The 24,205-nt window shown below is 41.1% G+C and overlaps 1 protein-coding gene across 5 annotated transcripts in view; it reads left to right on the top strand.

The window, feature by feature from the left end:
* The window catches only part of DENND1B (DENN domain containing 1B), a 185,941-nt gene that overhangs the window by 96,509 nt on the left and 65,227 nt on the right, over window positions 1-24,205 (top strand). For all 5 annotated transcript variants that reach the window (XM_075833379.1, XM_075833382.1, XM_075833380.1 and 2 more), the window contains 2 exons: window positions 15,002-15,102; window positions 17,834-17,879. In XM_075833379.1, the coding sequence (XP_075689494.1) occupies window positions 15,002-15,102; window positions 17,834-17,879 (147 nt within the window). The remainder of the gene's footprint in view (window positions 1-15,001; window positions 15,103-17,833; window positions 17,880-24,205) is intronic.

Below are 24,205 nucleotides of genomic sequence, written 5' to 3'. Positions count from 1 at the left end.
AGCAATTGTTGCTAGATGTTTGTTCTCTGATGTTTCTCGCCTGACACGGCAACGTCCATCCGTTGGACGAAGCAGAAAACGTGACTTATCAGAGAAGACAACCCTTTGCCAATCATCAGTGGTCCAATTCGGATACTGCCATGCAAGTTGAAGCCTTTTGTTCCGATGCACCTTTGATAGCATAGAAGCAGTGACCAGCCGTCTACTTCGGAGCCCCATAGCAGTAGGTTTCGCTAAACTGTTGTTTTAGACACACGTCTAGTAGCCCCCTGGTTGAATTTCACGGTGAGCTACTCCACTGTAGCGAGTCGTTCAGCCCTGGCGCACCTTCATAGCCATCGTTTACCTCTCACATCAATGGCACGTGATGCTCCGCAGTTTCCACGTCGGTTATTCCCAATGGTGCCATTTGTCCACTCACGATACATTCACCACAGCAGCACGTGAACAGTTCACAAACTGCGCTGTTTGAGAAATACTGCCACCCTTGGCCCGAAAGCCAATCATCCTCCCTTTTTGCAACTCTTGATAAATTGCCCATTTTAACCATGGCAACAAGAAGTGATATGTCTTCAGACAGCCTATTGCACATTGTATATACCCACCAAGCCAGCCAATGACACATCACTTTCTTCATGGGCTACGCATTGCTGACATCGAAAGTAGGAGGTGGTCATAAAAATGTGACTCCACTGTGTATATATCTAAGGCCCTGTTCACACAGAGTATTTTGCAGGCAGATTCCCTCAGGAATTTTGAGGCAGATTTTAACCTGCCTGCACTTTCTTGCCGTGGTCTTTGCAGCGTTTTTCGCTCGCCGCCATTGAGCAACACGGGCATAAAACACAGCAAAAAAACGCATCTTCTGCCTTCCATTGATTTAAATGAGAGGTCAGAGGCGGCACCGTGGTTAGAAAGGACATGCCGCTTTCTTTTCCCACTAGCAGCTCAATGGGAGGCGATTTCGGAAGTTTTTTGGCACTGATTCCGACGCGGTTTCTGTGTCAAAATCAGTGCCAAAAAAAGTCTGTGTGAACTCGGCCTAAAGGTGTCAAAGCAGCCTAAATAACAAGTAAAAGGAATATACATTCTGTTATTATTGACCTTTATCTGTTCTACTTATATGTGTAATACAGTCAGGGTTAAGGAATAACATTTAATATTGGCTAAAACATATGTTTAAATACAATGCTTAATTATATCTATGGTCACAATAAGTAAAGGTATAACTCAGTTTAGCAAAAAAACGTATATGCAATTTACTGCCTTGACTCAAATCATAATAACCAATCTCCTTATGTGGAACTAATAGAGATTCAGGAGGTGGAAAAAAGAAAAAATGAAAGTGAAGAAGTGACAAAGCTTGAGGCTGTGGGTGATGTTGGGGTCATCACTTGGTCCTTAATCACATTGATGTTAAGAATGTAATGACCTTGTCTTGTTATGGTTAGTTATGGATTACTCCCGTAATCTTAAACAAAACCGTTCAGTAATGGGGGGGGGACTACCTCCTATCAGGGTCAACCCCAATAAAAACATAAAAGATATCCAATTATGCATTCCGTTTTGGTATCCATTGGTTCAAACTGTTCAGCAGGGTATCCTGCAGGGGGAATGTTTGAGGATGATTTTTGTGACTGAGCAAAAGATGTTTTCCGGGATTGTAATGTTGATGGTGTATCCTTAGTATATTAGTACAGACCATTAATATCTGATTGGTGGCGGTCCGACACCCCCGCCGAGCAGCTGCAGGAAGGGGCCGTGGCAATAAAGCCAACAACATGTCCTCTTAGTTGTTTACTCATGCACGGCACCACACATTTGGTTGTGGCTGTGCCTGGTATTGCACCTTCACTTGAAAGAGACTAAGCTGCTGTGAGCTGCAGTACAAGTCACAGCCACAACCAAAAGTGCGGCACTGTGCCTGTGTAAACAATGAAGGGAATGCAGCACTCAAGCGAGTGCTGCGCCCTCTTCATGAAAGTGATAGGTGGAGTGCTGATCAGGTATTGATGACCTATCCTATAAACTATATAGTACTGCAACTATACGGAAATATCATAGTTGAAAAACATTCAGCTCTGCTTGTCAGGCCAAGGTGAATATGATCGTAAAAAGAGATTTGCTCTTAGCAGTTGTTACTTGCCTTTCCCTACTTATTGTAGCAGGTATACCACGTGCATTACTTACATGTAGAACCACCTCTCAGAATTAAAAAATGTTTTAAAGAATTTTACTTTTGTGTTCCGTGGGAGGTATTATGGGACTATACGTCAGAGTAAAAACCAAAGCAAAATTGTATATAATATTTTTTTAGAACTATGTTAATATCAATTGTAACAAATTTAGTAGTAGTAAATGTAGTTGAATCGTAGCTCGGCTTTTCTTTACCAGGGGACAACTGGCTTTCTGTCTGAATGCCCTGGCCAAGGCTAGTTGGCGCCCTTCTTGCCACATCTTGGGTGAATGTATCCTGATAACTGTACATATATATCTTCAGAAAAGACACAGCACTGATGACGTTGAGGTCCTGCCTTCGTGTATGAGGCAAATGGCGGATCATCAATAGGGTATTTTGGGCGGCTGCCCGAGGCTCCCTGGGTTCCCAAAGTACAATGTAGTTTTGTTGCGATTTTGCTACGAATTGTGTCAAAAACTGCGACAAAACTGCATTGTGTATGTCCTGCAAAACGACCTGCAGACATAAGGTCACATGACCTTATGTCTGCAGTTCTTGTTACTATTTAGAGACCTACTGGTCACATGACTGCAGGACTTGGAACAGCAGCAAGACTCCACAGAGAAGACTGTGAGCTGCTGGGTAAGTATAAATGGGATAGATTTGTTTAAGAGGTCTCCGGTCTGTATTTAGGGGGTCTGGTCTGGGGGTCCGTATTTAGGAGGTCTGGGGTCTGTATTTAGGGGGTCTAGTCGAGGGTCTATTCGTTAAAGGGGTCTGTATTTAGGGGGTCTGGTCTGGGGTCTGTATAATTAGGGGATCTGATCTTGGGTCTGTATTAGTTTAAGGGATCTGGATTTCGGGGGCCTTGTTTGGGGTCTGTATTAGTTTAGGGGTCTTGAGTTGTCTGTATTTAGGGGGTCTGGTCTGGGGCCTGTATTAGTTTAGGGAGTCAGACCTGGGGTCATTATTAGTTTAGGGGGTCAGGTCTGAGGTCTGTATTTAGGGGTCTGGTCCGAGGGCTGTATTTAGGGTGCTTGTTCTGGGGTCTGATTTTATTTAGGGTGCTTGTTCTGGGGTCTGTATTTGCTTAGTGGGGTCTGGTCTGGGGACTGCAATAGTTTAGAAGGTCTGGGGTCTGTATGTATTCGGGAATCTGGTCTGGGTTCCGAATTTATTAGTTTGAGTAAAAGGGGTTGTCCGGGCACATCGATAGGTCATCCGTATAAAAAAAACGGTCCTTGCCCGGTCAACCCGTTTAATGTATGGTCCTGGGCCTTGGTGTCTGAATTTTTGTGGTTCTACAGAGGCTGGAAATAGATGCCGAAGTGAAGAGCAAATGTGTCTCATCAGAAGTCGACATTACGGTCTGTGTCAGATGGAGAAGAAAAGCGAATAACTCCCATCAGAGAAGACATCACTGGTGAGTCACTGGATCTATAGAGGATCTGTCCCCTCTCCTGACATGTCTGTTGTAGGAAATCCTTGTATTCCACATAAAGTCTTTGTGTACCGAGGACTAATAGACAAATGCGTGTTACCATTCCCATTGTCAAGAGGATATGTCCCTACACAGTATGATACAATCATCGATGATTGGAGACTGTCAGTATGTAGGGACACAGCCCTTTGACAAGGGAAATCGTAACACCCATTTGTCAATGCTCGCACAAAAAGGTGGTGGTCACTATAGACACGGCAGAGCGGCAGTGGGGAAGGACGGCCCAAGTTTGGGAAACAGCCCAGGGCTAATGGTTTACGGAATCCGCCACTGGGGCCATGCCTCGCAATAATGTTCATAATCCCTAACAGTCCCCTAGGGACAAACCCTTTATGAAAATTATGTAATAAATTTGAAAACTGTATTATGTGTTTACCCAGGTTCCTATTGTTTATTATTAGATTTTAATTTAAGACCCAAAACAGATGCGGCGGTGGGGAGTTTGTGGAACAGCCCTGGGCCTATGGTCTACTTATTCCGACACTGGATGAGGCCCTGGCGCTGCTCGGAATCAGGACCTTGTTTGAGCCACGCTGGAATGCTCAGGTTGAAACGGAGGGGGGAAGAGGAGTCGTGACGTGAGTATGTATTTTATTTTATTGCCGAAGGGGGGAATGGATAGCGCACGTCCGCCTTTAAGATGCGACACATTTATTAAGAGGAGTTCAACCATTTCCTATGAATACTAGCATATGAAATTCCAGTCTTAATAAATTCCTCCCAATATGTTTTTAAAAAAAGAAAGCTTAATATGTTCAAGAAAAAAAATGTACTTTTTTTCTTTCTAAACTTATCTTCTCCTAAACACATGACACACACACATTTGCTTTATGTTACATGAATAGAACAGTCTTTTTTTAGTTGAGTAAACATGTCAATGTTATTAGGTCACTGTTCTGCGCAGCAGAACTGATTGTGCTACATAATCAGTAAAACACACGTGGCGGTACTGACCTCCCTCCTAAATATATTCCTGCATTGTAGTGTTGCCTGTGGTAAGGTCAAAATAAGAACATTTGCTTTAAGAACAGGACTTGAACATCAGTTCTGAAAGCAGCTTTCAACACATTTACCCTCTATATTAAAGTCTTGCTGTCCACTTCTGAGGTCAGATATTTCTTTAGTCATCCTGGCCCTGGCTTCATCCAGCTCAGATAGTCTGTGCTGTGGTCAGCTCTGATATTGCTCTTTTTATTATCTGGAAAGATTAAAGAAACAATGAAGCGAGTATGTAATGGGATCTGGAGTCTGTGGGCTATCCTCCGTTCTGATGAAAGTTTCATCATAATAAAAATTCTCAAGAGCTCCATGGATAGTTTTATGTCAGCTATGGTCAGTATTACAATGAGCAGAATAAAATAAATCTTTATATTTCATTTGACATTTGTCTGAGTATTTTCTTCCTCCTACTCACATATGGGGGAATTTATGAACAACTTTGGGCCTGTTTATTTACTTAAAAAATTTGCAAATCATGGTGCATGTCATACTTGCGCAAAAATTTGTGACTTTTTTTTCCCCAGTACTTGCCAGTTTATAAAAGTGCTGAGATAGTGGGCGAGCTTTACCGGGGGTAGGCGTGGTCTTTACCTATTCCACAAAGCCTAAAAAATATGCACATTTTGGCACAAATCTATGTCTGCTCATAGCAGGCGTATATTTCATATTCATTTTTTTTAGACTGTGGTATGAAGTCGCAGTCTAAATAAATCTGCCTCTTTGTGTCTTGTATTGAAGTTGGTGAAAATAGAACTTTCTGTAGCCAATCAGATTAGGGGAAAGTTCTCCAGCAGGAAAAGAGTTCATCGAGACCTTGGTAGGGTTGCATCTGAAAGGGGCAGATACATGATGAGAGTTGGAGGATAAATATTTCTATAAGGGCACTAACTGAGACACGCACTTTACACTCTGGAAAAGAGAGTAGTAATGTGTGACTTTAAGTTGACTTGAACCTCAGAAAAAAAAGGGGTCAGGATAATGCGCTACCCACTTTGGCAGCAAGGATCATATCCAGAAGATGTTCTAAATAAAATATTGGTATTATTCCGTATCATTTCTTCATCTGGATGTGATTTTTGCTGCTAAAGCGGATAGTGCATTATCCACATCATTTTTTCCCCTGAGGATTAATCCTGCATCTGCAGTTCTGAAATGTCTCCACAAGCGGTTGACCAGTGTACGCAGCACTCAAGCTGAGCCATAATTTATTTGAATTCTTTTCCATTGATGGAGCAGTGTGAAGGCTTATATTTTTGCAGGGCAAGCTGTAGTTTTTATTGGTACCGTTTTTTGGTGCATACCACTTTTTGTTCACTTTACTTTGATACCCATGCGTATGGAGCAGGCTCCGCTCCTGAGTCCGCTCCATACTTCTGCCCATTGGCCATGAGGCTCAGCTACGTCATTGGTCATTAAGGGGTGAAAATATACTTTTAAATTGAGGAGGTTGAGCCATTTATCATGGACAGACAAGATATTTGAATTGTAAAAGTCTAGTCTCCACTAGACATGTAGATGGATTTTTTTTTTTTACCATGAGAATTCTGAAGGACACCTTGACGGAAACCTGACAGACCCCATTGTACGGTTCTGTTTCATTACCTACATACACAATGATGTTTATGCACACTATGTTGGTAACGGGAAAACTCTACAAAGATAAAATAGAAGAAAATCATATACAATGCTTGACTTGTGTCTCTTAGCCAAAATGCATCTGAGAAAGGGGTCTCCTGTACGGTATATTCAGTTGAGGTGTGGTTAAAACCGCATACAAATTTTTGGGGGGGATATATACTATGTACCACTCTCTTGGGCAGAAAGTTTTTATGTATAGAGAGATGAAATAAAACAATTGTATGTTTTTCCCCACACACTCATCTATCATAGAACGTTCCTATGTTTTCTCTGACTACATTGTAAAAGCTTTGCACACCATGGTTTCTACTTTGTAGAAGTTCATGGCTCTTTCTCCCTGACACTTATAAAAAAGTAACATAAGAACACTTTTCAAAGGAAAAACAAGACATTAAATATGATAAAAAATATTTTGAGAAACTCGCTAAATATACTAGACATACTTACTGCAGTTTTTTATTGTCATACATGTATGTGTTTTGAATTGTAAAAATTGTTTTGTGCGCCCATTACAAGTTGTTTAGCCCCGCTCAATTTATATTAAAAAAAATTCAAATCTGTCGTACATGTTCAAAGTGTGTCCACTACCCTTTCCTTCCTTGATATGAGTAGTTTGGTCCTCATGCTCTAGAGCTACTAAGTATTAGCTGTCCAATCGCCTTGTCACTTTTCTTTTCTCAACAAATAGTGGCTCTGCAAAGTCAAAAAATCTATTTTTTACTTACTAAGGCCTCATGCACAGGACCGTAAAAACTCCCGTTATTACGGGTCGTAATTACGACCCGTAATAACGGGCTCATAGACTTCTATTGGCGACGGGTGCCTTCCCGTTTTCTCACGGGAAGGTGCCCGTGCCGTTGAAAAAGATAGAACATGTCCTATTTCAGGCCGTAATAACGGCACGGACAGTCCATAGAAGTCTATGGAGCTCTCGTAATGACGGGTGGCTACATGTGTGCACCCGTCATTACGGCAGCGTTGCTAAGCGACGTCAGTAAATAGTCACTGTCCAGGGAGCTGAAAGAGTTAACTGATCGGCAGTAACTCTTTCAGCACCCTGGACAGTGACTACCGATCAGTATAAACCTGTAAAAAATAAAAATAAAAGACTTTCATACTTACCGACAACTTCCTTCTTCCTCCAGTCCGGTCTCCCGCCCGTTGCCTTGGTGACGCGTCCCTCTCGACATCCGGCCCGACGTCCTGGATGACGTTTCAGGCCATGTGATCGCTGCAGCCAATCACAGGTCAAGCACAGGCTGCAGCGGTCACATGGACTGCCGCGTCATCCAGGGATGTCGGGCTGGATGTGAAGAGAGGGACGCGTCACCAAGACAACGGCCGGGTAAGTATGAATTTCTTTAACTTTTATTACAGAAAAGGCTGTCCCTTCTCTCTATCCTGCACTGATAGAGAGAAGGGGCTGCCGATTAGTGCAGTGCTATTTTGCCGCCAAAAACGTGCCCGTAAATACGGGTGGAATACGGGTGACACCGGACCCATATTTACGGGCACGGGTTCGTAAATACTGGTGCAAAACGGGTGGAATACGTGTGACACCGGACCCGTATTTACGCCAGTATTTACGGGTGGGAAAAAATACGGTCGTGTGCATGAGGCCTAACGCGGTGACTGCCCTTTTTTTTATCAAGCAGGCGCTTGGTCAGATAAATAAACACTATAGTGCAAACATCTCCCTTTATAGCCAAGTTTTCTGGACCCATGTGTGTATGATGGTTGCATATAAATCTAAATGCTGTCCTATCTGAATTTTCAGGTTTTGGCTAAGGCTCTAAACTTAAAGGCTATGTAAACCCTTAAACACTTTGTTTTCTAAAAAAAAATATAAAAAAATGTATCATGGTATTATAAAGAACATAGTAATTCTTTTTATTATTAATATTTTTTTACTTTTTCAGGTACAGCTTCTATGTATCCTGAATACATAGATACTGTATCTTGCACTCGAACTCCAATCCGTCAGGTCAGCGGAACTGACGGCTTCGGTGACTGCGGGTCCTGTGTGTCTTTGTCACGCAGCATCCACCTGTTATCAATCACATCTAAGTTCATGAACTTAGATATGATCGTGACCCGCTGTGACAGAAGCCGTCAGTCCCGCAGACCTGACGGATTCGGGTGTGAGTGCAAAATACAGTTTCTATGTATCCAGAATACATAAAAGTTATATCTCAAAAAGGAAAACAGTGTTCAAAGGTTTACATGTACAAAAACATATTTAAAGTTACGATAAAACGTTTAATTTTTGGCCAATTCATCTTGTTCTCTCCACCAAGGCTCGCTTTCTTGGAGACTTCTAGCTTCTGTCCTCAAGTAAGTGTTCTATCTGTCCCAAGAGTCCTACTCTACTTCCCGGTGATTACTATGGAAGGTCAATCAATTCCCATCACTATTTCACCTGTTTCTTAACATCCCACCTTACATTATTTAACCATGTTCATTAGCAGTTCATGATGAGGATCCTGAGACCCTTTATTAATAAGGTGACAGAGAGATAGCAGCTGTTATTGTCACACTTTTGGGCTGAATCTTCAAGTCAATAGCATGCACTGCAGATCAGCACTGCCTGTGGCATTGTAGGTGGAGTGTGGTTATACTTTAAGGCGACCCAAGAATTAAAAGTTACCTATTGCAACCTAAGTCCAGTGTAACTGAAGGACTACTGTATTGTTATTTTTTTATAAATGGTATTTTATATTCTTTTTCTGCAGTTTAATTCAAAATTCCCTATTATTCAATTATTACTTAAAGAGGCTCTGTCACCAGATTTTGCAACCCCTATCTGCTATTGCAGCAGATAGGCGCTGCAATGTAGATTACAGTAACGTTTTTATTTTTAAAAAACGAGCATTTTTGGCCAAGTTATGACCATTTTTGTATTTATGCAAATGAGGCTTGCAAAAGTACAACTGGGCGTGTTGAAAAGTAAAAGTACAACTGGGTGTGTATTATGTGCGTACATCGGGGCGTGTTTACTACTTTTACTAGCTGGGCTTTCTGACGAGAAGTATCATCCACTTCTCTTCAGAACGCCCAGCTTCTGGCATTGCAGACACACAGCGTGTTCTCGAGAGATCACGCTGTGACGTCCCTCACAGGTCCTGCATCGTGTCAGACGAGCGAGGACACATCGGCACCAGAGGCTACAGATGATTCTGCAGCAGCATCAGCGTTTGCAGGTAAATCGATGTAGCTACTTACCTGCAAATGCTGATGCTGCTGCAGAATCAACTGTAGCCTCTGGTGCCGATGTGGCCGACACGATGCAGGACCTGTGAGTGACGTCACAGATCTGCACTGCCAGAAGCTGGGCGTTCTGAAGAGAAGTGGATGATACTTCTCATCAGAACGCCCAGCTAGTAAAAGTGGTAAAAACACCCCGATGTACGCACATAATACACGCCCAGTTGTACTTTTACTTTTCAACATGCCCAGTTGTACTTTTGCAAGCCTCATTTGCATAAATACAAAAATGGCCATAACTTGGCCAAAAATGCTCGTTTTTTAAAAATAAAAACGTTACTGTAATCTACATTGCAGCGCCGATCTGCTGCAATAGCAGATAGGGGCTGCAAAATCTGGTGACAGAGCCTCTTTAAAGCCCGATAAGATAGAATGACTCCTTCTCTGCAAACTTGTGGCTGGCCGCAGCATTTTTGTCTACTACAGCAGATTGTGGGCGTCTTTCGGAAGCCGGACCCAGCTGATCACCTCGGTGGCATTCTAAAAAGAAGGGGTTGTCACGTTGAGTCCCCTTTAAATTGCAGAATCTAAACATTTATTACAATGTTATTACAAAGCATTCATGTTGTTTCACCTCTGAGAATGAGTAATGTCCAAAATCAAACTCTCTAATTTGGAAAGTCTATTTTATCATTATAACGATATGACACTGGTACACGCAGCATAACCAAGTGTTAGAGCACACATAATGAAGTAGATATAACTATAGGAGTCATTTTTATTTCTCTTTAATCAACATCATCGAACATTTTTGAAAGGGGTTAATGGCAGTTGAGCTAATGAGTGACTGATGTTGCATTGTCACCAGAAGACAGCTGCCTGGGCAGTGGTGACAGCGTGTGACAGAGTGCAGTCATATCCCAGGAGAGAGCGTTCTGCAGTATAGGCTCACCTCCCGTTATCACGACCCTTTCCAGATGCTCCCCACCGCCTCCTGGTTCTACATCGTTTGGCAATCAGCCCTAACGAGCTCTCTTGGGAGTTCTCAGGCCTTACAACTAGCCATATTTAGTGGGGTTAAATGAACTCAGCTAGCCAGGGCCCTGCATCCCATCACAGGCCCAATTATCCATGTTCTGTAGCCAAAAGAATCCGTACAGCATTTCAGAGAAATTACATGGAATTTTAGACTTTGTAGTTTCATGTTAGTATTTTATGGGTAGGTCTTTAAGGCAGTATCATATGTATCATTACAATAAATATATATGTTATATCAAGTCCAGAGTCAACGCTGCCGTCTACCAGGAATTTTCGAGCACTTCATGCTTCCCCCTGCTGACAAGCTTTAGGCTATGTTCACACACAAAATCAAAAACGTTTGAAAATACGGAGCTGTTTTCAAGGAAAAACAGGTCATGATTTTCAGGCGTTTTTTAATCAAACTCACGTTTTTCGCTGCGTTTTTGACAGCCTTTTTTGGAGCAGTCTTTCCATAGTCAATGAAAAACGGCTCCAAAAACGTCCCAAGAAGTGACATGCACTTCTTTTTTGCAGGCGTCTTTTTACGTGCTGTTTTTGGAAGACGAGGCGTAAAAAAACGCCCCGTCAGAACAGAACGCCGTATTTCCCATTGGAATTAATGGGCAGATGTTTGGAGGTGTTCTGCTTCCGGTTTTTTGAGGCGTAAACGCCCCAAAATACGCCTGTAAACACTCCGTGTGAACATAGCCTTATGGAGATGCTGATTTCATTTTCCAGCAGGACTTGGCACCTGCCCACACTGCCAAAAGTACCAATACCTGGTTTAATAACCACAGTATCATTGTGCTTGATTGGCCCTCAAACTCGCCCAACCTAAACCCCATAGAGAATCTATGGGGTATTGTCAAGAGTGAGATGAGACACCAGACCCAACAATGCAGACGAGCTGAAGGTTGTCATCAAAGCAACCTGGGCTTCCATAACACCTCAGCAGTTACACAGTCTGATCGCCTCCATGCCACTCCGCATTGATGCATTAATTCATGCAAAAGGAGCCCGACCAAGTATTGAGTGCATATACTGTACATACTTCTCAGTAGGACGACATTTCGGCATTAAAAATCATTTTTGAAATTGGGCTTATATAATATTCTAATTCTCTGAGACACTAAATTTTGGGTTTTCGTGAACTTTTAGCCATAATCATCAACATTAAAAGAAAAAAATGCTGGAAATAGATCACTCTGTGTGTAATGAATCTATATAATATGAGATTCACTTTTTGAATTGAATTACTGAAATAAATTAACATTTTGATAATATTCTAATTCATTGAGGAAGACTAATATATATGTGTGTATATATATCTATGTATAGATATAGATATATATATATATATATATATATATATATACATACAGTGAAGGAAATAAGTATTTGATCCCTTGCTGATTTTGTACGTTTGCCCACTGTCAAAGACATGAACAGTCTAGAGATTTTAGGCTAGGTTAATTTTACCAGTGAGAGATAGATTATCTAAAAAAAAGAGAAATAAGTATTTGATCCCTTTGGCAAACAAGACTTAATACTTGGTGGCAAAACCCTTGTTGGCAAGCACAGCAGTCAGACGTTTTTTGTAGTTGATGATGAGGTTTGCACACATGTTAGATGGAATTTTGGCCCACTCCCCTTTGCAGATCATCTGTAAATCATTACGATTTCGAGGCTGTCGCTTGGCAACTCGGATCTTCAGCTCCCTCCATAAGTTTTCGATGGGATTAAGGTCTGGAGACTGGCTAGGCCACTCCATGACCTTAATGTGCTTCTTTTTGAGCCACTCCTTTGTTGCCTTGGCTGTATGTTTCGGGTCATTGTCGTGCTGGAATACCCAGCCACAAGCCATTTTTAATGTCCTGGTGGAGGGAAGGAGGTTGTCACTCAGGATTTCACGGTACATGGCTCCATCCATTCTCCCATTGATGCGGTGAAGTAGTCCTGTGGCCTTCGCAGAGAAACACCCCAAAACATACTGTTTCTACCTCCATGCTTGACAGCGGGGACGGTGTTCTTTGGGTCATAGGCAGCATTTCTCTTCCTCCAAACACGGCGAGTTGAGTTAATGCCAATGAGCTAAATTTTAGTCTCATCTGACCACAGCACCTTCTCCCAATCACTCTCAGAATCATCCAGATGTTCATTTGCAAACTTCAGATGGGCCTGTACATGTGCATTCTTGAGCAGGGGGACCTTGCGGGCACTGCAGGATTTTAATCCATTACGGCGTAATGTGTTACCAATGGTTTTCTTGATGACTGAGATCATTAACAAGTTCCCCCCGTGTAGTTTTCGGCTGAGCTCTCACCTTCCTCAGGATCAAGGATACCCCACGAGGTGAGATTTTGCATGGAGCCCCAGATCGATGTCGATTGACAGTCATTTTGTATGTCTTCCATTTTCTTACTATTGCACCAACAGTTGTCTCCTTCTCACCCAGCGTCTTACTTATGGTTTTGTAGCTCATTCCAGCCTTGTGCAGGTCTATGATCTTGTCCCTGACATCCTTAGAAAGCTCTTTGGTCTTGCCCATGTTGTAGAGGTTAGAGTCAGACTGATTCATTGAGTCTGTGGACAGGAGTCTTTTATACAGGTGACCATTTAAGACAGCTGTCTTTAATACAGGCACCAAGTTGATTTAGAGCGTGTAACTGGTCTGGAGGAGGCTGAACTCTTAATGGTTGGTGGGGGATCAAATACTTATTTCTCTGTGCACAATGCAAATAAATATATATCATTTTGACTATGTGATTTTCTGTTTTTTTTTTATATAATCTATCTCTCACTGGTAAAATTAACCTAGCCTAAAAATTCTAGACTGTTCATGACTTTGACAGTGGGCAAACTTACAAAATCAGCGAGGGATCAAATACTTATTTCCTTCACTGTGTATATATATATATATATATATATATATATATATATATATATATATATATAGTAAATCCTTTCAAAATACGAGACAGCACACCTTGATAGTGAAAAAAGTGGATTTATTCACCACATGCGACGTTTCAGCCCTACTCCATGGGGCCTTTCTCAAGCATCTATGTATAGATGTATATATATATATATATATATATATATATATATATATATATATATTTTTTTTTTATATATATATATATATATATATATATATATATATTTTTATATATATATATATATATATATATATATATATATATATATATATAAATGTAGAAAACTTTGTGATTTATTTAACCAACATAGTGCAGAGCGACATTTCAATCCCACACTGGTATTTTTCTCAAGCAATGTGATACATAATCATTGGAGTATATAAACCATGTGCCTCATTATATTATTGCGATTCACTAAGAACATGTACATATAAAAATACAAGTGGTACAATATATAAAACAAGGAATCAAAAACATCACAATGATACAAAATTGACAGTGATCCATATCACAGATAAAAACAATACTAAATATCTGTATATGGTGAAATAACAATATAAATAAGTTCAATCATAAATGCAACAGTTGTGAAGAGGGCTGGGACTGCAGGACCACTCACCAATCCAAGGACCGATAATGTCAGAATTCTTTAATTTGGATTATTATATCCAACAGTAATCGTATTCACTAAGTTTTCTACATTTATACTTGGAGTGCTGCAAGATTTTTCTTCTTTTAATTGAACAATCCTTGGATCGAGATTACTTGCTGGGCACCCGCCTTTTACTCTACACGTTTGAGTGCTGCTGCTTTTCTCGTCTATATATATAATTATTACAGCATTAAGTAAATGTTTTTTTCCAATGTAAGTATTTAAATATTCAATGTTACATATACAGTATTCTTATGATAAGTCCTCTTTTTTTTTTGTTTTTTTTGTACTCGCCTGGCATTATGACTACTCAAACAGTCTAGGAAAAACTGGGTATTCATAAGGCCTTAATAGATGGAGCGATTTTTGTACACATTTTTATTATAACCGTTCGAATGTAAGAGATATTCGCCTAATCGCCGCGTGTGATAGCATGCATGAACGTCGTACGATAAATCATTGGTTTTCCGTGGATCAGCCACATCTGCCTGAGTGGAAGTTTATCATTCGTCACATCCCCTCGTCTAATGTGAAATCTTCCAGTCATTTGCGGATCAGAAATGAGGTGGAGGTTGGTCTTGGTGCGACCAATGATCGATGTAACAAATAAACAGCTGAAATATTTTATTGTTGTGTAATAGACCATCTTTCGAACGCAAACGACTCGCTAAATTATCGCTCGTCCCTCATTCATGAGCTAGTTGTATTTGATTGGATTTTTTTTTTTTATAAAAACCATACTCTTAATAGTAGTTGAATAGGTATATTTGCCTCTATTTTAATTTTTTAAGGATTTAATTCATATTTATTTTTTAAACATGGTTTTATTATCTCTGTTAATATAGTTTTTCTGTTTCTCTATATTTCAGTTAACAGCCTGTGTTCATGCGTCTGCCTCTCTGCTATACCCCATGTATTGGCAGCATATTTACATCCCTGTTCTTCCTCCACATCTGCTAGACTATTGTTGGTAAGTGCTTTCCTGCTTGTATGCCATCACCAACTACACTTGTAGTTGTATGCCGTTAATACACAAGTTACATCCTACACATAGATTCTATTTATGAACTATATAAGAGTTGTGTAATTGAGCAGGAATTGAGTCACACAACACATTCATGACATTTATGTTTTATGTCACACATGCATAATTCTGCTACAGTCTGCCGTTCATGACGAACGGGCTTATCAGAGGACATCAAGCGGTTAAGGGTGTATAAACTTGCGGCTATAATGCTGCAGCAGAAAACTTCACAGCAAAAGTATACATGCGTCTTTTTGCTGCAGTTTTACCACAATTATCACCTTAGTTTTGAATATAAACCGTTTTAGGAGCATTTTTAACTAAATTTTTTTTATTTAAAACTGCAACTACTGTTGTGGCAAAACCAAAACCGTTTTTGCTTAGGAGGCCCACGTTTACCAATTTATCTTATTGTTCCAATGAATTGAAAATGAAAAATCGTAGTCTGATTCTGCAGGGATATTGCCATCCATCTTATCATACATTCAGTAGGTTAGTAAGAAGTAGGGGACAAATGAAAGAGAGTTTTACTGAAGGATCAGACTACAAGGTTTGTCTGTAGTCTGTTACCGTGGAGACATGTAGGTCTTAATAGAAGGTGTAGACACAAAACAATGGAAGATTTTTTATTTAATACTGTTTTTAAAGTTACCATGTAACATCTTCCCATTGTGGTAAGATAGCAGCTAAAAAAAATTCCACTTTTAACTTGACCCTAGTTATTTACAGAGTTACACAATAACATATTTCTGTCAATGACTTCAGAGCTACTAATCAGTCTGTAAACTTTAATTAACTTTTGATGTAATAGGCCCAGTTCACACAGAGTGTTTTTTTGCAGGCAGAAAAAAAATCTGCCTCGAAATTGCTTCTGGAATTTTGAGGCAGATTTTCAACTGCCAGCGTTGTTTCAAAGCTTTTTGTTTCACATTTTTTGTGGCGTTCTTTGCCCGTGGCCGTTGAATCTAATGCTGAGGTGATTTCAATGGGAGGTCAGAGGTGGTAACCGCTCATAGAAAGAGCATACCGCTTTTTTTTTCCACGAGCGACCAAAAGCCACCCGGGAAAATAAAGGCCTCTGCCTCCCATTGAAATCAATGGGGGGCGACTTGGGCTGTTTTTCTGCGTCTAAATCGGCGCCAAAAAACTCTGTATGAACTGACCCTTAGAGTTCCTTATCCTATAGTTAGTTGGGTACCATGGAACTCTCTATTTAATATTTGCAGATATAGAAATATATAGGCTTATGGAATAAAATTACATAAGAAAGACACTACTAAAGGTGTTGCAATTAATACTAACAGTATTACATTATTCTTCTGAGCCCTTATATACATCAATAGAATTATTAGCGCTTCATTGTTCGATAATTACTATTTCATGGTGGTCTATGACATACGGGTGGTCTGTTCTCAACGCAGAAATTAATTTGTTGGTGCTGCAGCTTTGGTAATTACTCTTGCACAGAGATGAATTGTTCTAAGGGATTCTGAAAGCTGTAGTTTTGTACAGAACTGTCTTGTATCTTCTCAAAATTACTTAATGTGGACAAATCAGCATCTGAGGGAGTTTGAATCGGCTCCTTTTCCGTGACTTAATATCCCTCTAATTAAGTTTGGGACATTCCAGTGACCGTCAGAAAATAAGATTTTGGCAGTGCCATGTGAAGACACAAAATGATCTGTCTCTGAGCGCATAGAGGGGGCTTTTACTATGTTCTACAACTTCAAATGTTTTATTCCAGAACACACAGCTGTCAAAGGAAGCCGTAGCTGTATATTCATAATGAAAACAAATCTTTCTGATGATCCTCTGGAACCAAAAATAATGGCCTAGAAATACTTGGTGGAAAACTAATTGCAGCAGTTCACATAAAAACATACAGTATTACAATTGACATATAGTAATGGGGATGACTAATATATCTCAGTCCTTAAAAGCACGTTTCTTTTTCCTTGCAAAACAGCTTCTCCTGAAACTAAGAATGCTAACTTTTGGCCTATGTCACCTGAGCTACTGGGTTGCTACTAAAAGTGAATTTCCGGCCTTAAATATTATTTTGTGTTTTTTAATCTAAATAGGTAAAAAATTCTGGGCTGATTTATTTCTTAATATAGCTTTATAATGGTGAGAATTTTGTTTTTCTGATTCTCTCGGTCTGCTGCCCATCCATATTTGCAGAAGAAATGTAGAATTATACTGCGCTCATTGAACTCTTTAGGCGACCATTTAATACATGTTAATACAAGTCCCCCACTGCAAACGAATTCCTCTCCTCTTTGTGAGAGGAGAAGGGTCCCAAGCGTCCCCTATGACATCCTGAGTTGATAAACCATTTATATAACTTAGGGGTTATTTTGTGACTATAGCTTATACCCAATAAACCAAGCCACCCTCTTCAAAGGGATTATCTCTTGTTTTCTGCACTCCAAATCTGGTATATGTTTAGTTTGTACTGTAGCACTGGCAAGGCGGCCACATACTTACCCTGTGCTCATCCTGATGTAGAGTTGATTGTGAACTGTGGTAGCTATTACCAGCACATCTGTTTTATACAAAATATAAGTGTTATTTCCAGAATATACAGTATTTTATTTAGGTCTATTTTCCATGTTTTCTGCCAGTGGATGGTACAGCAGGCTATTTTTAACAAATGTTACTCTTATTTGTGTTTCAGTGCCCCCATGCCTTATCTAATTGGAGTTCACTTAAGCCTCATAGAGGTAGGTTATCTTTTGATATTCTACTTGTAACACAAAGCAGATTTTCTATTGTATGTAAAGGGGGTTTTACACTGGGCGATTTATCGGGAAGACAAGTGTTCATAGGACGCTCGTTGCCGATAATTGCCCTATGTAAACTGGGGAGCGATCAGCAGATGAATGAGCAAACGCTCGATCATCTGCTGATCATATCGCTTTAAAAAAGTAAATAATTATCGTTGTCAGCAGCACATCTCCCTGTGTGAACAGGGAGATGTGCTGCCGACATGATAATAATGTATGGGGACGAGCGATCGGAGTAACGACCGCTTTTCCCCATCCATAGCTCCTTGTGGCAGGAGCAAACGAGTGCCGATCAACGATGTCTCGTTCATGGGCGCTCACTGCAGCGGCCGATTATCGGCCGGTGTAATAGGACCTTAAGACACTTCCTCCTTGTTCACTGGGGTGCAATACCCAACCTATGAACATTCCTGCATCAGACAGGTGTGCTGGCGGCCTTTTGAGCCTTAGGAAATAATGATGCAAGATCCCTATTGGAGGACGTCTCTCCCATTGAGGCACCCAATTAAGACATTCAAATCCTACTCCATACTGTAGAACGCATCTAACATTTTAACTTGCCAACCAGCTTGGCTCACAGAACCTGGTGGTCACAATTCCACCTGACAAGAAGAAGTTGGTATCTATCCCATATACTCTCTAGATTCTATCAATACTGAGGGGACGTGGCCTAGCAAGCTATGTCAGAGGACATGGAGCTCATTGCTCCCACTACTAATATCAGCTATTTATCCTGAAATTACCGGCTGTACTGCTCCAAAGATTCAGATATCAGTGTCTGATACTTACCCGAAGCTCCGGGTGAAGTTTAGCATGGCTCTTCATGGGAAAGGCGGTAAAACTCGCTCCAGAACGGAAGAGAGTGGTGGTGGGGCCATGGCCCAAAATGGCGCCAAAGCATCGGTGTGAGAAACATCCCCACCAGGCCCCAAGCAAAGAGCGGTGATGGCCTGCCTAGAACAGTTTGCTCACTTTCCCAAGGCTCTTGACCTACAGCCGACTATATCACCGCTTGTGCCCATGGCTGCTGTAACCCTGGCGGGGGAGGATACGGATCTGGAGAAGGGCTCCCCGGAGGCACAGAGGGTACTCCAAGACCTAATGGCAGTTAGTGACGATACCTTACATGCACAGGGGATAACTTCTGAGGCACCTGAACCTACCATAGTAGATGTATACAAAGTGGTCACACACTGCAGCAAGGCACTCACTCTTCTTGCAAGACAAATTGGCAGTGTTAAAGAAGATGTTTCTCTTCATACGCCATGATTTACAAAAGGTTACAGAGAGGACCACGGTAGTGGAGGGAAGTGAGCTGGAAGACTCTTTGCCGCCATTACGCAGAGACACTCAGAAAAATGCTCATGATGTTGTGGCGTTATTTGCGAAAACAGATGACCTAGAAAATCGGTTATGCCGGAATAATGTTAGGCTTATTGGGGTACCTGAGAAAGCTGAAGGTAACAACCCTGACACATTTTTTTTTTTAATTCTCGCTGCTTCAAATATTGGACAAGAACACTCGGACACATTTATTTGTGGTGGAGAGGATACATCGGGTACCCACTCGCCCTGGTCCCATAGGATGGCCTTTTAGGCCAATCTTGATCAAACCTCTGCACTATAAGGACAGAGATGTAATTTTGTGTAAATCCCGAGATATTACCATTGATGGGGCGAAAGTCTAATTTTTCCCTGACTATTCGGTAGTTGTGCAGCGCAGAAAAGCGCAATTTATGGATATTAAAAAATAGCTGCACCAACATCAAGTCTAGTATTCTATGCTATATCCTGCTAGGCTCCATGTAGCAATGATAGGGACTACTACATTTTTTGACTCTGCTAAAGATGCCTTGAGATGGCTGGTTGCAAATAAAGATAAACTCTGTCGGGACAGTTAGGGACAAGACTTAACCTAAGCGAAATCTCACGTTTAGTGAATTCTGGAAACTGTTCATCTGAAGAGACTATGGCTCCCAGGAGCTTACGTTATATGTTATACACTATACTAAGTTGCATAATTTGTTCACATTTGCCAGGTTATCTGGTGATATTGGGGAGCATGTGTGAGTTTCCCATACTTCTTCCTCAATGCTTTAAATAAGATGCACTAGACATTTTGTTTGCAGACACTGATTCTTATATACGGATTTTACATGTATCCTGAGCACACTGCTGAGTAGCGGGAATGATTCTTCTGTATTTCATGCAGAATCTTATTTTATAGCTTTAATTAAGAGAAATAGAATATGGATACTGATCTTAATGGGAACTTTAACTGGGTGACCCCCACCTCTCATTAGAGAGGGAGAAAATACACTGTATGTTGTTTTTCTGTATGTTGATATTGTTTGGATTCTAAGTTGGGGAATAGGGAGGGGTGGGAGGTTTTCTTTTTACGGTCTCGGTGCAAGGTATTTGGGGGCTGCTACAAAACTGAGCTGGGGAATGTAATGGTCACTATGTGTTGGTTGATTTATCCTGATAGAGGCATGCAGTTGGGAGTGATATGGCGGGTTGTCCAGATATATTGTCATGGAATGTAAGAGGTATCCGAGACACTAATAAGCAAAATTCTATATTTGAAAGTCTTAAAGCTTTGTCCTCAGCCATTATAGGGTTGCTAGAGACTCATATGACCTCAGAGTCACTACATTTAATGTATAAAAGATGGGCACTGCAGGAGTATCAACCTGTGTTTACAGTGTATTCCAGGGGGATCAGCGTTCTGATCCATAAATCTCATTAATAGACAGGGAGTGCCGCTATGTGTGCTCTGTCCCGAATTGACCTTTCCTTATGTAATGCCCGTATGCTGCCATACATATCTGAGAGAAATATTTGCCTAGATCTCTCTTCGATCACTCTCCCACCTCAGTGAGACTGCAGTTGATGCTGATGGTACCAAGAACGTTGTTAGGCTGGTGACTAAACCCGGTCTGGCTGCGACTGATAGAGAGAACAGAGATTGTGGAATCTCTTAAAGAATTGTATAAGTTTAATGAAAATAGTCACTCTCCCGGCCTCATATGGGACACTATTAAAGCGTAAATTGCAGTTATTAAAACGCTCCAAACAACTTGAGGTGACACTTACTCAACGAGTGGTGGATACTGAGGCGGCTCATGTAGTATCGCCGTCTACTGATACTAATAGAGCATGGAAAGAGGCATAGAACACACTGGGTAGATTTGCAATGGAAAACTGGACATCTTTTGGCCTCTATAGCAAGGGTGCGGCAGACCAAGTTACGTCCGTAGGTTGAGGGGGACTGATGGTGTTGAGGTGGAAGGCACCATGGGGATCTTGCGGGAGTTTTATACTTTTTGTGCATCTCTATACTAATCGACTGTGACATATGATCAGTCATCTTTGCATGCATATTTGTTTAATATTGAGCTTCCTAGGCTGACACAGGGGGAGAGAGATCGGTTAGAGGGGTCTATCACCCCTGAAGAGCTACAGGAGGCAGTTGGTAGTTTGAAAAATGAGAAGGCACAGCATTCCCGCTGAGCTATACAAACTATATGGTGAGGACCTGCTTCTCAAATTATTAGAGGTATACAGTATGTGGAATCCCTTGAAAAGGGCTCTCATCATACATCTTTTTATGGGGCAGTTGTGGTGGTACTGCCTAAACCTGATAAAGACCCGAGTCTCCCAATCTTGTACAGACCAATCTCTCTTCTCACATCGGATGTAAAGATACTGGCCAAAGTACTCGCTGATAGGCTGAAAGGAGTAATCGCTTCAATAATTTATCCCAACCAGTTGGGCTTTATACCAGAGAAAGAGAAGACTGTTCTTGAATCTCCTGGCGGCTCTCCGGGTAGCTCTCATAGCAAAGCTATTTTGTCTCTTAATACCGCCAAGGCTTTCAATAGCGTTGAATGGGGCTATCTATGGGCTGTATTAGAAAAGATTGGCTTTGGACCTAAATTCCTCTGGTGGGTCAAGTTGTTATATGTAGCGCACGGAGCCAGAATTAGGGCCAATAATGCATACTCTGATGTCTTTACTCTAGAGAGAGGTACCCTTCAGGGGTGACCGCTCTCGCCACTCTTAGTAGCCATTGAGCCCATGGCAGCTAAATTGAGAATGACAAGAGATATTAAGGGTTTCAAGTTTGAAGATTGAAAGGAACGGGTGGTGCTCTATTCTGATGACCTATTACTATTTGTGGGTGATATACATGGTTCTTTAGGGAGTATGATGTCCATCATAGACCAATTTGGTATATATTCAGGACTTGCCATTAATTGGACCAAATCCGCCCTATTACCAGTGGAACCTAATGCAATAATGCCTCAGCTCAATGGACTGATTATACCGAAAGTAGATACATTTAAATATCTGGGCATTTGGGTCACTTAATGTGATGCCGAAGATAGAAAAACTGCGGCATAAAGAAGATGCATGGGTAATACTGCCAATATCTATGATAGGATGGGCAAACTTGGTGAAGATGACTCTGATGATACAACTTATGTATATATTGCGTAATACACAGGTGTGGCTTCCGTCATCTTTTCAAGACTGTACATGGGATCTTTCGGGATCTTATATGGAAAAAGGGAACTCCACTTATCAAACTAGAGAAACTGCAGATGTCAAAAATAGAGGGGGGGGGGGGTTGGCTGTCCTGCATGCTTGGGTCTATTATATGGCATCACAACTTCAGCATATACAGGGATGGGAATTAGAACAGGGGGGAGGCTCTAGTTATAAAATTCTCAAACATGTTCTGGGAGGCAGATCAGTACTGGAAGCACTTAGGTTGAGATTAATATCCCCTACATTGCCAACACTTATTTTGTTACATAGAGTCTGGGAGAGGTGGAAATCACTCCTAAATATTTCAGGATATTCTCGATATACATCCATATGGGATAACCCTACTCTCGGGGAATTTCATATTTTGGAGTATTTTGAAGGCTGGAAACAGCGAGGTGTTAAAGAGACTCTGTCACCAGTTTATAACTGCCCTATCTTCTACCTAATCTAATAGGCGCTCTAATGTAGATAAGTACAGGAGGCGATGTCTTTTCATTCTCCCGACACTCCGGTAAAGTTAATGTGGGAGTAAGTGACAGCACAGCTTGATCTCGCGAGATCACGATACGCTGTGAGTACAGCTGAACATGAATGAATAGAAGTGTATGACGCTGATTAGTCAGCATCATACACTTCTCTTTACAACGCCCACTTGGTGAAAAGTAAAAAAACGCCCACTTGTAAAAAATAAACGTTTTAAAAAAACAAACAACACATTACTTCTCTACATTAAAGCGCCTACATTAGGTAGAAGATAGGGCACTTATAAACTGGTGACAGAGCCTCTTTAAATATGTGTATCAGTTGTATGATGACGATGGGTTCAAATCTTAGACAGAAATGTTAGATCACATTGTAAAAGCGGAAACATCACATACCTTAATTTCCTTTGTGTATAAATAGCTTCTGCCGAGGATTTTGGTTGACCCAATATTGGGACTAAAGGAGCTATGGGAGGTTGATGTTGGTCCCATGTCAAACGAAACTTGGAATTAAGTATTACAAATGGCACCTAAGTTGTCTCTTAAGGGCCTTTTACACCTGCCGATATGTTGATTGGCGCTCGTTTGTTCCTGTCACATGGAGCTATGTATGGGGATAAGCGGTCGTTCCTCCGATCGGTCGTCCCCATACATTATTATCATGTAGGCATTGCATCTGCCTGTTTACAAGGGGAGATGTGCTGCCGATAACAATAATAATTCACTTTTTTAAAACGATATGATCAGCAGATGATCAAACGTTTGCTCATTCATCTGCTGATCGCTGCCCTGTTTACACAGGGCAATTATCGGCAACGAGCATTCTATGAACGCTTGTCTGCCCGATAATTGCTCAGAGTAAAAGGGCCTTTAGTGTTGCTCATAGAAGATCACAATTATACCTTATTCATAGGGTTTATTGTACGCCATATCTGATGTGCAAAATGGGCATTAGATCTTATGCTAAATGTCCCAGATGCCCTGCACCTAATGCGGACTTGTCACATATGCTATGAACATGCCCTCTATTGTCCTCATATTGGAATGGTATATATGCATTAATCCAAAAAGTCTTTGGCCAACAGATTTCTAAAACAACTTTGACAGGACTTTTGGGATATGTAGAGGAACTGCCCTTATCTGAGATGCCCAAACTAGCCGTGGCAAAAATATTCTACCTGGCCAGGAAAACTATTGCCAGACATTGGTTAGGTGATGCGCTTCCCT

The sequence above is a fragment of the Rhinoderma darwinii genome, chromosome 7, assembly GCF_050947455.1.
Source record: "Rhinoderma darwinii isolate aRhiDar2 chromosome 7, aRhiDar2.hap1, whole genome shotgun sequence".
Taxonomy (NCBI): Eukaryota; Metazoa; Chordata; class Amphibia; order Anura; family Rhinodermatidae; genus Rhinoderma; species Rhinoderma darwinii.
The sequence above is the reverse complement of the archived record's forward strand: the minus strand, read 5'-3'. Positions and strand labels throughout refer to the sequence as shown.